This window comes from Rhincodon typus, chromosome 41 (assembly GCF_021869965.1).
Source record: "Rhincodon typus isolate 14 chromosome 41, sRhiTyp1.1, whole genome shotgun sequence".
NCBI lineage: Eukaryota > Metazoa > Chordata > Chondrichthyes > Orectolobiformes > Rhincodontidae > Rhincodon > Rhincodon typus.
In genome coordinates this window covers 3,881,573-3,893,870 of record NC_063372.1, presented here as the reverse complement: position 1 = coordinate 3,893,870, position 12,298 = coordinate 3,881,573, and the positions used below count along the sequence as shown (strand labels likewise).

Below are 12,298 nucleotides of genomic sequence, written 5' to 3'. Positions count from 1 at the left end.
GGCAACCATTTACATTGCCATAGCACCCCATCTGTGAAGAACTAGCACTCTGAGCATTTCATTGTGCAGGGAAAAAAATGCTGCACATTGGATAGAATCATGTTAATTGAAGGGAAATTCTTTTCAGGAGGCATTTGAAAATAAGAAAGGGAGGTGACAGGGTATGTTATTACAGGAGATGAGGAGATTGCTCTTTGAAACACTATCAGTAAAGCAAAAAGTGAGCAGAAAACTGGAGTAACAGTGGGTATAAAAATTAATTTATGGGGTGTGGACATTGCTGACAAAGCCAGCATTTGTTACCCATCCCTAATTGCTCTTAAGAAGGTGGTGGTGAGATGTCAGGGAGGGTGTTCCAGGATTTTGACCTGGTGACAGTGAAGGAATGGCAATATAGTTCCTGGCTAGGGTGGTGTGGAGCTTGTGGAGACAAATGGATAGAGTAGATTACTGAGGTAGGTTGGGGTAAGGTCACGGGAGAACTGAACGCATGAAAAGAATGAGCATCTTAAAGTCAAAAGACCCTAGATTAGACAGTCAGTGTGACTTAGCAAAGGCAGGAATTAAGGGACTCCAGCACTTTGTGCAGAAGGATACAGGCTACAAATTCTTATCGTTTATGAAGGTTATACCCATGGTCACAGAAGAGAAAAACGTTGAAGCAATTCAGCTTATGCAGAACTTAATGTTGTTCAGGTGGTATGAAAGTGCCTTAGGGCTGGAGAATTTGAGATGGGAGAACAGTATCAAAGGCAGGAGAGAAAGCATGGGAGAGGCACGGCAGCTTTGATGCAGTGACAATAGGGCAAAGGTAGGTTCATGATGTTAATGAGTATGAGATTGAAGGAGGAGAGAGGATTGAGGTAGATAAAGAACTTCATGAACAAGATGAATTTAATAAAGTCTGAGGTATATAAAAGGGAGGCAGACATTGAATGTTATAGTGATAATAATGTGGATGATAATGACAGAGGTTAGAGTGATATATACAGGAGAGTTCTTTTTGTGAGGTGACAGTTGAAAGATTTTGGAACATGCAGAGGTTTACTTAATATAAAAGAGATGAGGAAATGATTGGGGTGAACAGTGTGGGTGACAGACCTCCTAAATGTCTCAAGGATACATGCTGATAGAATCAGTGTGTTGTAGCTGTCAAACGAGGACACTTAGATTTAGAGATGAGGAAAGCAAGCAGCAGATGAAGTGAGGAACGATGGGTTCAGGTGAGTCTAAAATTGTTGAGAATAAGGAGTTATTCAGTGTAAAGGCTGATGGCAGATAAGGGTGTGGGGGGAGCGAAATCAGAGTTGGGAAAGCTCTTGGAGATTGCTGAGGCATATAGCAGACAAGAAGAACCATGATGGAAAGGTGGACAGACTGAAGTGTTTGTACATATGAAGGAAATAGGAAAAAGGGAGAATAAGTACAACACTTCAACTATTGCTGATTTGGTGGAACATGAAACAGGGAAGGAGAGTGGACAGCAGTGGAGAAGGAAGTTGCATTTATGAGTCAGGTTTCAGTCAAGCTTAGTATGGGTACGCATTTCCACAGGAAGGAGTGGGTGGGTAGTGAATTGGGAGGATATTATTCACAAGAAGCAGGAACTTCTGAAGGTTGATACTGAGAGGAAGGCCGGAGGTTCGGTAAGTGGGTAGTTGAGTGATGAGAGAAAGAGACAAAACATTGAGACTAGAGGGTGATTCAGAAGTGCAAAGAGGAAGGAGGAAGTTGGCAAAAAAGTTTGAGAGATTAATAAAGTACCATGAGATAGCAACACAGCCATTGGGTGGTGACTAGGGTATGTGTCAGTATAGGTGTGGTGAGGGATACTCAGCTTCAGGTAGAGGGAAGCTGTTCTGTTCAAAGGCAGCATGTATAATGTGTGGGCCAAGAGACACTGGCAATAATGGTTACAAAATTATCAACAATCAGAGTTCAGGTTCAAGGGATCGTGACAGAAAGGAATGATGCTGCAAGTCAAATAGGAATTGAGTTATGCCTGTTGGGAAGTGGGAGGTCCAAGGCCTGGTGGGAGGCTGGGGCAAGCTTAGAGACTGATTGGGAACAACTGCAAATGCCAAGGTTACCAAAGTTCAAAGTGAAGAGTTTATACAAACCGTAAGAATAAGGTGCCTAGGGCTATAAAGTCCGAGGCTTGAGAAAGACAAATAGAGTCCAGGATCAGTCTGATGTTTAATATTTGGGGGTTGCCAAGCAATTGGGGGTGCCCTTAACCAGGGCAGCAACACTAGCACCAGAAGGACTACCATGCCCAGTAGTAGCACTAGGACGACAGGCGTGCCCAGTAGTAGCAGCATGACCAAGAAGCAGTTTTTCAGTGCAGATTAATTGCAATTTAAAAGAGAAAGATTTTCCCACTCTAAAATCTTTTAATTTCTGAGCTTTGCCTCAGATGATTTCTTTAGGCATTTGGTGATAGGGTCACTCACTGCCTTTGGAGTAACATCATCCAAAAGTGCTGGAAGATGCTGGAAAGAGAGGAATACCCTGAGGCAGCTACGAAAACAATTTGATTGGAACTGCTGCCAGGAAGGATTACTGAGCTTGGTACACAGGAGCAGCAGGAGGAATGCCATCTTTGACTGCCAAACAGCAATGGATTTTGGAAATCAATTCCAGAAACTGTATAAAGCATGCAAATCAGAAATGCCTCAGCAAAAATCTATATCCTCCTTCCACTGGAGGTAGCCTTATTCTATGAAAACATACCAGATGATCACCCACCCACCATCGTCACAACTGGTAAAAATGGTGCACTGTGAGATATTGAAGCACATAGACCAGGAAGGTCTCAGAGGTGAGTCCTGATTTGTACTGAGTTAGCTGCCCTCAGTTAAGAGAACGGCAGTTGTATCATAACTTGCCTCCACACCAGACTGAGCACTGCAATTACTTATTGCACCAGTGAGGCAGCCAGAGTAGGCTCATTCTGAACCAGTGCTACAGGTGATCTCTATTGCTAAAAGCAGTTGATCAGTAAAGGTCTGAAGTCAAAGGCACACTTGGCCTGGCAGAGCTAAATAACGGAATGCTTCACTGATTGACCAATTGATAATCAGCGTGGTAGAGAAATACAAGCAGAGAAACAACTTTTTTAAAAGGGATTGTTTTATTTTGGAATTAACTTGCATGTAATGGAACTGCAGAGAAAAAGGTGTGGCGCCTTTCATAGACATCAGTCTGTGGTGTGCAAGGTGAACCAGGGCAGCAACACCAGCACCAGAAGGACAGCCATGCCCAGTAGTAGCACTAGTAGCATCTCATCTGGAATGCTAAAGGGAGGTGGAGAAGTTACAGTCCAACAAAACAAGGTCGACCTGTGGACTGAAACAGGGGATTATCGTCCCGACATTCAGAAAAGCAATGGAACCACAGGATCCACAAGGCAGAATTCTGTCATCTAGTAAATAAAATCCGGGACATTTTAGACCAAACAGAATCAAAGATACAATGAATATGAACAGTTGAGAATCAGGCTTCAATCACGAGTGTTATGTACGCACAATCTTTTGCTTGAGAGTCAAAGAAGAAGTAGCTAGACTATTTATTATCATCAGTAACATGGGCAGAAGGCAACAATGGAAGTTGTGATTCTGATGATCACTGTGTTGCCCGTTACCAATGACCATAAATGAAATTAGCTCTCTAGTCTGGATGAGTGTTGTCCCAAGTTCAATACCTCATTTGCGCTGTATTACCTGAACTTAACTTAGGATGTAGTAGGGAAGCTACAATCAGTCTCAGCATCCATACACGAGTCAAAAAACATCAACTCCTGCTCAAGTACTGTCCAGTGAGCTCTGCTGGTAAGTATAGGTGAGTGTGCTTTGTGTGAGAAGGGCCACTTGGTATAGTCACCCTCTTCACACAGTGTTGAGAGCCAGGCATGAAGAATAGTCATTTGTGCGAGATACCAGGGGAATGGTGGTGCCCATGAGAAACCATATCTCAGTATGCATCGGCACTGATGGAAAAGCAAGAGAAAAAGAGGAAATAAACGCCAGGAGTAAAGTTTCCAAACCTAGGGGTGCAAAGAAGCAGGAGCAGGATCAGGATCAGCGGTTTTACATAGAGAATAAAGGAAGACAAAGGACTGTGGGATCACCAATACTGTGTAATATTCTCTTCAATTGGTTACCATGGCATTAGTTTGGTAAAGAAACTGGCTTCTTGATTGTAACTGTACCCTTTGGATTTGCAATTAATATCATGGGGGAGAAATTCCACAGAGTTAATGTGTTAATTTTAAACACATGTCATAAAAGTAGTGCAGACAGGAATTTCATGCAATTTTTACCCAATGGTATAACATTAGCGCAGAAAGGAAGTTTAGTACATTGGATAATAATGCTTGCATTTATATAGCGCCTTATCAAATTGCAACAGCTCAAAGTGCTTCACACAACGTATTATTTTAAAATGCACAACAGTTCTTATGCAGAACACAAGCAGATGAAAAACTGCAGGTAGTGTTCACAAAACACTGGAAGAAAGCCCAGAAGCTCGGGGAGCAGTGGTTACCTGAAGTTAATTGCTCCCCCGAATAAGAGAAACTGAATGTAAGTAACACAATGCAGAAGAGGCATTTTTGAATGTTAAGAAAGGTCCGGGTACAAGAACTGACTGTTACTAATCTAATTGCAGACCTGCAATGCAGTGATCGCTCTAGTGCAGGAACAAAAGCTTATTGCATTTGACCAGAGATACCTCAAAGGACCTTTGGAGATTTGAGTAGCAACAGCGAGCCAAGAATTATGCAGTCAGGGAAAGAGGATAGTTGAATCAATGTCTCAGATAATCAAGCCTAAGAATTTCCTGTGGTTTAATCAAACTTTTAGAATAGCAGTCAAGACTTCCCCGTAACAAAAAAGAAATACACAAGATAGACAGATTAGATACAGAGAGAGAGCCACCAAAGATATTGAACATATATGCATCGAGTTGAAAGAGTTACAAAACTGAGAAAGAGACCATGACATTTACAGTTGGGGACTCCAGTTGGTCCTGAAACCAACACTAGTTTGAGATAGCGGTCCACGCAGTGATCAGATTTGCTGTTAACCAAGGAATGACTCTTATGCGAGTTGCTCTTAACTGAGGCTCTCTGGACTTTTAGCAAATGTGTTACTGGCTCCTGTATTTGATAGCCTTAATAAACATCAGAGAAAATTACCCGTATTGCAGTGGAATGCGCAATTCGCGTTCATCAGTTACTCTTCTACGTATGCATTCGCCTGTGGGGAAGAAAAGCAAGAGGACATTTTACTTCCACATACAAGCCTCCCTACTGCTAGCACGTGGTGTTTATGACCCACCCTGCCAGAGCCTAGCTATTTATGCATCGCTCCAACATGCACCACACTCACTAATGTCACATTACAAGAAGGTGCCAAAAATTCTGAAAGGTTAATTATTTGTAAATTCCCTCCTTCTTCCCCAGTTAGCATCTACATAGTATGCAATCTGTTTTCTGTCTTAGCCTTTGGTACTTTACCATTAATTCCCTCAGTAAATACATTAGATACACTAAATACTGACCTCCAGCAACCAGGCATGCATGCGTCGGATGCATATCCCATTACTCTGTAGTTGGCCATTCAGAGACGTGTAAAAGCAGTCCTGTGTGACTCTCTCACAGCAGAACAATTGACACTAGGATGAAATCTGCCACCAATTGCAGTCTGGTACATTGGTGCAATAGAGAGGCAGAGTAAAAATATTTTTATCTGGTATGCCATTCAGATTGCCCATTTCTAATGTTGCACACAAAACAAAGACACAAAGGTCACCTATCAAAAGGAATTAATGTTTTTATGTTAAAATAATTACATTAAAATATGAGATGATTATGTGGCAGATAAGTGCTGGGGGTGGCGGGGGTAAGGTGTGAGATTGATGGTTGAGGTAGTGAGACAGATGGATAAGGGAGTCAATGTGGATGTGGGGATGGGTTAGGATGGCAGCTGGTTGGTGATGAGTACAGTGGCAAGTGGATCAGGGCAAGATGGATGGTTGCTGGGATAGGGTGGTAAAGCAGTGGATGAGGGGATAAGATGGCAGGGAAATAGATGAGGGGCAGGGTGGCAGGACAGTCAGGGGTGAGAGGGTCAATAATGTAGTTAGCCAGTAGTTAGAGCAGGTTTTAGTTAATCTAACATTACCTCATTAACTATTAAGGTAAGTAAGTTGGAACCCTCCAAAGTTTCTGGCTCTAACTTAAGAGTACAGAGACCTTTTTGAGAGTCCCAGATGCTGTCTAATTGCCTATCCAAAGTTTAATGTCCCATTCATCCTTCGGGGTACGTTTATTTTTGGAGTATCCAGAGACTGCACTATTTGGGCCAGTGGTAACAGGTCAGCCATACTCTAAGTGTATCTTAGTTACATGTAGACCCAAAGCCTACTTATAATACCTGGCTGAAGAGAAAGTTCCCATTCTATCTACTCTCAGCAGTGCCCCATGTCCTTGCTTAGACCCGGTCAATTGTGTACAGAATATTGATGAGAATGAACAGTGATCACAATACTTGGAAACCATTTAACTTGCAACATTCTTTGGGGTAAAATTACATTGAGATATTGGCACACAATCCTGTTGACACTTTCACATGAAATTCGTTTGACTATTTCTACAAAGAAGGTTGCACCAAATGAACTGGTTAGTGTCTTTGTTCAAGGGGACTTCACACGCCACGTTCAATATCACAAAAAGCAATTTCACTGTAGCTGGGTAAAATCTCTCATTTCATGCTCTTAACTACCTCAATTACATGAGAAAATTAAGCTTGAAACATTTAGCGGAATTGTAATTTTTCTGACTCTGGTTTCCTTAAAATAATCTATTTATGTTACTTCCTCAATGAATAAATTAATTACATAAATTACCCCCTTCACTTCTCACATACACTAGTGACCAGAGTCTTAAGGGTAAACCTAGCTATTAAAAATCATAAAATATCTTATGAATGAGTGGCACAATTCTAGTAAATGCCGTATGGTGTATTTGTAGGCATCAGGATTTGCCTGGATCTTTGGGAAGTGCTGGTCACTCCTTTTAAGGAGGTTTCTCCCCTTCCTCTCGGCTGCTGTTGTGCCATATATGACTCTTTATTACAAGAGGCAAGATGTTCACTGAGGGAGGTTTCACAGTTGCTCAGAATGACTCTTCTTCTAATTGTTCCACCATGCAGGGAAGCTCCCCTCTGCACTACAATGAGACGAAGGGATTCAACACAGAAAGTATACCAGGTGCAAATGGCTTCACCCAATCACCATGTGGTGCAGAAATATTGGAGCGGTGTTGCCACCCAGAATTTCATCAGGTAAGAAAAGGTCAGCTTCAATCAACAATTAGGGTTGTCAATTCTTCCAAGGTTGCTCTGGACTCTCCAGGAATTAAAGACTAGTCTCCAGGACAATACCGCGAGCATTGGAGAGAACCGGGAGAACAGTCATCAGGCCATTGAAAAGTTGTCTTCTTTTGTGAAAAGATTCTTCAGATACATTTGTTTACTAGTTATAAAAATATTAAACATAGTGAAAATGCTGTTTGGTTAATGAAGAATCATGCAGTTAGCTAATGAAGAGTATAGTTGCTTTCCAATTGATGTAGCAAAGTGAAGATGGACATGTTAGGTAGCCAATGGTGGGGGTGCAGGGTGGGGCAACAGCATCCAGACCAAGCTGTGGCAAAGCTTCGAGGAATATGTCGAGCTAGAGTTGGCAACTTTAGGGAAAGTCAGAGTGCTGCAAATTATTGCCCCATCCCCCTAACAACTTGCTAACAATTATCTTGAGAGTAACAAGGATAGAGATTTTGCATTACTTTGCCTGCAATGCTTCTTAGGGCCCTGGTTATATCCCAGCTAAAGAGCTCTGTGATTTCATGGCTGCAGAAAATGCCCCAGAATTTCTCTCCGACCACTTGTTTCCTTTCCTCTAGTTGCAACTATATTGGAATCAATGCCTGGCGCAGCAATACCAATACCTGGTGTTCCGAGTCAAAATGGTATCAATTAACCTTGATATTCTAAACTCCCATTGATGAGGAGCTCAATAATTTTCACTATTTCACCACTTGCACTTCATTTACTGCCAAAGTGGGCAAGGTACAAAATGCAGGACAGTTATGTAGCCCCAGTGATCTCAACTCATTAAATCGGCTGCTTTTACAGAAGCTAGAGTCCAGCTAGCAGGTGAAGTGTTCAAAGTGTGAAAAATATGGGGATTAAAAACATGCAAATCAATGAGGATTGCAAAGAAAAGGAGAGTGAGAGAGACAGGAAGACAAAGAAATGATTTGCATTTAAATTGCGCCTTATCACGTCTCTTAGAAACTCAAGGTGCTTCACATGTAATGAATTACTTAAAGTGCAGTGACTGTTGCTTTGTAGTCAAATGCGGCAGCCATTTTGCGCACAGTAAGATCCCACAAATAACAGTGAAACAAACGAGCAGTTAATTTTTTTTTGGCGTAATTATTTGAAGGAGGAACATTGGCCAGGATACTGAGGAGAACTCCCCTGCTGTTCTTCCAATAGTGCCTTAGAATCTTTAATAACCACCAGAACAGGCACAAGGGGCCTTATTTTAAGATCTCATCTGAAAGTCAACACCTCTGACAATGCAGCACTCTCTCAGTGCTGTACTTGGAGTGTTAGTTTAAATTTTGGGCTCAAGTTGTTGGAGTGGAGCCTGAAGCCACAACCTTCCAACTTTTATGCAAGAGTGTACTCAACTGAGTTATCAAATAAGCCAAGCTGGCACACAGTTGACACCATTTAGATTTGTTACACCAGGTATTGGTCACCTGCTAAGCAGGTGAAGTGTGCAAATTGTGAAATTCATGGGGATTATCTAACCCCCATTAATTTCAGCTTCTAATCAGCTGGCTTTGTAGCAGCTCTGAGCCCAGTCTCTTATCCTTTCTGCTCTTAATGTCTAAAGTGGCAGCATTTAGCAATTTTACTTTTGGATGCAATGAATACAGCCTCAAGATTAAACCTTCCATTTAAAATTGAAGCAACGTAGTTCCTTGCTGGTTAACGTGTGGCGGCAGGGTTGTGGTGTGGTTTGAGCTTTTGTTGCTGAGTGTAACGCTGGGTAGTAACTGCAGCTGTCTATCAATACACGTTAAGCTCACCAGCACTTCAAACAAACGAATGTTATTCAATCTTGTTACATCAAACTTTAAGAATGGGAAATAACAGTTTGAATATGCCTGAGCTCTGCACATCATATTGGAAATTACATTGTTGTAAATGCTACCACTTCAGTCAAAAAGCTATCGGTTTAGCCAGCTGCCAGTAGGCATCCTACTATTCCGTTTAGCCAGGTGAGATTGGCTGGGTTTAAAGTGACAGCTATAACTGTAAACAATTAAGCAATACATGGGCTTTCAGAGTCTGAGCACAGCAAACTGCTTTTCAACAGGTTTTAAAATCCCAGACTTTCTAAATGTTTTTATTCACATACGTATGCTATAAATTGCAATGCTCTCAAACGGTGGGCAGACTTGCTGCTGCATTCTCAAGCTGCATAATTTGGTTGGATTTGCTGCAGAATTTTGGAGCCCTAGATATATAGTTTTGCCAGGGAGAGGAAATAGCTTAAAAAGCATGGCAAGGGCATCTCCCCTGGTAGCCTTCTGAATAAATGCACAGCCTACTGCAAAATGGAGCTACACAGACCAGAAAGGCCACTGGTCTACATGGGACTAGCTGATTTTAGCCAGGGCAGATGAAAGGTGTGTGACAATTGGGCCTCAGTGCCTCCTCAGAAATGGAGGGAAAACTTAGATGCAGAGTTAGCTCAAGACAACCTCGTACACCTCGCATAGCATTGATGACTAAAGCTTAGAAGCCAGTCACCTCCCTGCTCTCTTACCTGTGGAATGGTCCACAGCACCAAGAGAGAAGCAACCCAATACAGAGGGAGAAATCTCCAAAGAAGGAATGTAGCTACAAAATCAATGCTGATTTCTGTAGCCTCTGCTCTAATCTGTTGCAATATCATAGTTTCAGAGAGGCCTCCTTTTAACAAAAAAAAGTTGGCATTTATATCTTGGCAAAATTTGCTAAGTCATAACTCACCTTTACTTGTGGCAGAGGACGATGGCGTCAGAGGTGTCATCGGGACAGAATGCTTCTTCTTTTCCTTCTTTGCAGGGGTTTTGAAGACTGTTGAGGATTCTAGAGAGTGGGTGCTGTTGCCATCGGGAGCACCATGGCCATCAGCCTCAGCATCAGACAGTGTGAGAGATGACATGACCAGTTTTGAAAGGATTTTTACTGCTGCAGCATCAGGGTCCTCGCATTCATCAGTTTCACTGTCTGAGGCAGTTAGATCTGTACAGAATTATAAAGGAGCACCATTACATTTGGCACAAAGACCTTTTCACAGATGCATAATATTAAATCTCAAAGGGTGTGAATAACATTTTTGCTTCAAAATAGGAAAATGAGTAACCCCAGCTCAAGTTACCTAACCCACTCCAGTAAAACAAGGGCTGACTGACAACTTGACAAAGACAAGGATTGGTTCTGGGTCAAATTAATGTTTTGGTCCAAAGAATGAGTAGGTCTCTCCAGGACAAAATATATCCTTGGGCATTCCTTCCTTCAAAAGGATTTGTCAATATTCTTTGTTGCTGAAGAATTAATCAGAGTTGATATCCAATATTACTAATACTGGGTGCTTTCTAATAGCAGTTGAGGTCACCATTTGGGATTTGTTGTTCAGGTATCATACGTTTCTTTCATTCTTCTGACTTAAACCATCTCAACCTTATTTTGGCTGTTGGCGAGATAGTACGGCAAAGCTACATTTATACAATGCCTTAAACGTAGTTAAAACACTTCCAGTCAAGGCACCTCGCAGGAGCAGACAAAAACAGCATTAATAATTTAAGAGGGAGGTGTTCCATTTCTGGGCTCTAAATGGAAGTAAATGGCAAGAAATTGAGCAATCCAATCCATGATTATTTTGCCCATTTTTTCTCTTCTTTCATGAGATGCGGCATTCACTCTAACTGCTTATCTCTAATTGCTGTTGAGGAGGTGGTGGTGAGCTGCCTTCTTGAATTGCCGAAGGCCATGTCCTACTGACTACTACATTCCATCCTCCCTTAGCTAGTGAATGAACGTTTCTTTAAATTGAACACCATGTGGAAGATACACTGAGTGCACAGAATGTACTTTGATGGGGAACTTCAATGTCCATCACCAAGAATAGCTCAGTAGCACCACTACTTCCTGAGCTGGCTTAGTCCTAAAGAACATTACAACTAGACTGCACCTCTGGGAGGTGGTGAGGGAACCAACAGGAGGGAAAATCAGCTTAACATCACCCTCACCAATCTATCTGTAGCAGATGCATCTGTCCAACACTGTATTGGTAGGAGTGACCACTGCACAGTCCTTGTGGAGACAAAGCCCCACCAGCACACTTTCAATGTGTTGTGTGGCAATATCACTGTGTTAAATGGGATAATATTCAGAAAAGATCTAACAACTCAAGACTGGGCATCCACGAGGTGCTGTGGGCCACCAACTGCAGCAGAACTGTATTCAATTACAATCTGTAACCTCATGGTCTGGCATATTCCCCACTCTAACATTATCATCAAGTCAGGAGATCAATTCAGACTCAATGAACAATGCAGAACAGCATGCCAGGAGCAGCATCAGGTATATGTTAGACAACAGAAGCAAATAAGACCGACATAAACCAGTGGATCAGATCTAAGCTCTGCAGTCCTGCCACATTCAGTCGTGCATGGTGGAGGATAATTAAACAACTCACTGGAGGAGGTGGCTCCATAAACATTTCCATCCTCAACAATGGGAGAGCCCAACACATTAGTGCAAAAGACAATGCTGAAGCATTTGCAAACATCTTTAGCCAGAAGTGCCAAATGGATGATTAATTTCAGTCTCTTTCTGAAGTCCTCAGTATCACAGATGCCAGCCAACAACCAATTTGATTTACTCCATGTGATATCAAAGAACAGCTGAAGGGACTGGACACTTGCAAAGTCTTTGGACCGTGACAGATTTCCAGACTTGTGCTCCGGGACTAAGGACACAAGGTGAGAAAATTGAGAGACAGCTCAGAATAATACAAAAGGCTGTTATTTTGTAAATAAATGTTCGTTATATGCATTTGTTCATTCATTTTGAGGAGTTATATTTTCACCACAGCAGGGAAATGCAATAAACCCAGTACCTGAACTTGGGGGGAGAAAAAAGCAACACTTAAACAATAATAATCTGCT

The 12,298-nt window shown here is 42.0% G+C and overlaps 1 protein-coding gene across 1 annotated transcript in view; it reads right to left on the bottom strand.

Moving 5' to 3' along the window:
• LOC109924121 (bromodomain adjacent to zinc finger domain protein 2A-like) overlaps positions 1 to 12,298 on the bottom strand; it is a 131,504-nt gene that overhangs the window by 49,709 nt on the left and 69,497 nt on the right. The window contains 2 exon segments of the mRNA XM_048618801.1: positions 5,198 to 5,258; positions 10,116 to 10,370. Of these exon segments, the coding sequence (XP_048474758.1) occupies positions 5,198 to 5,258; positions 10,116 to 10,370 (316 nt within the window).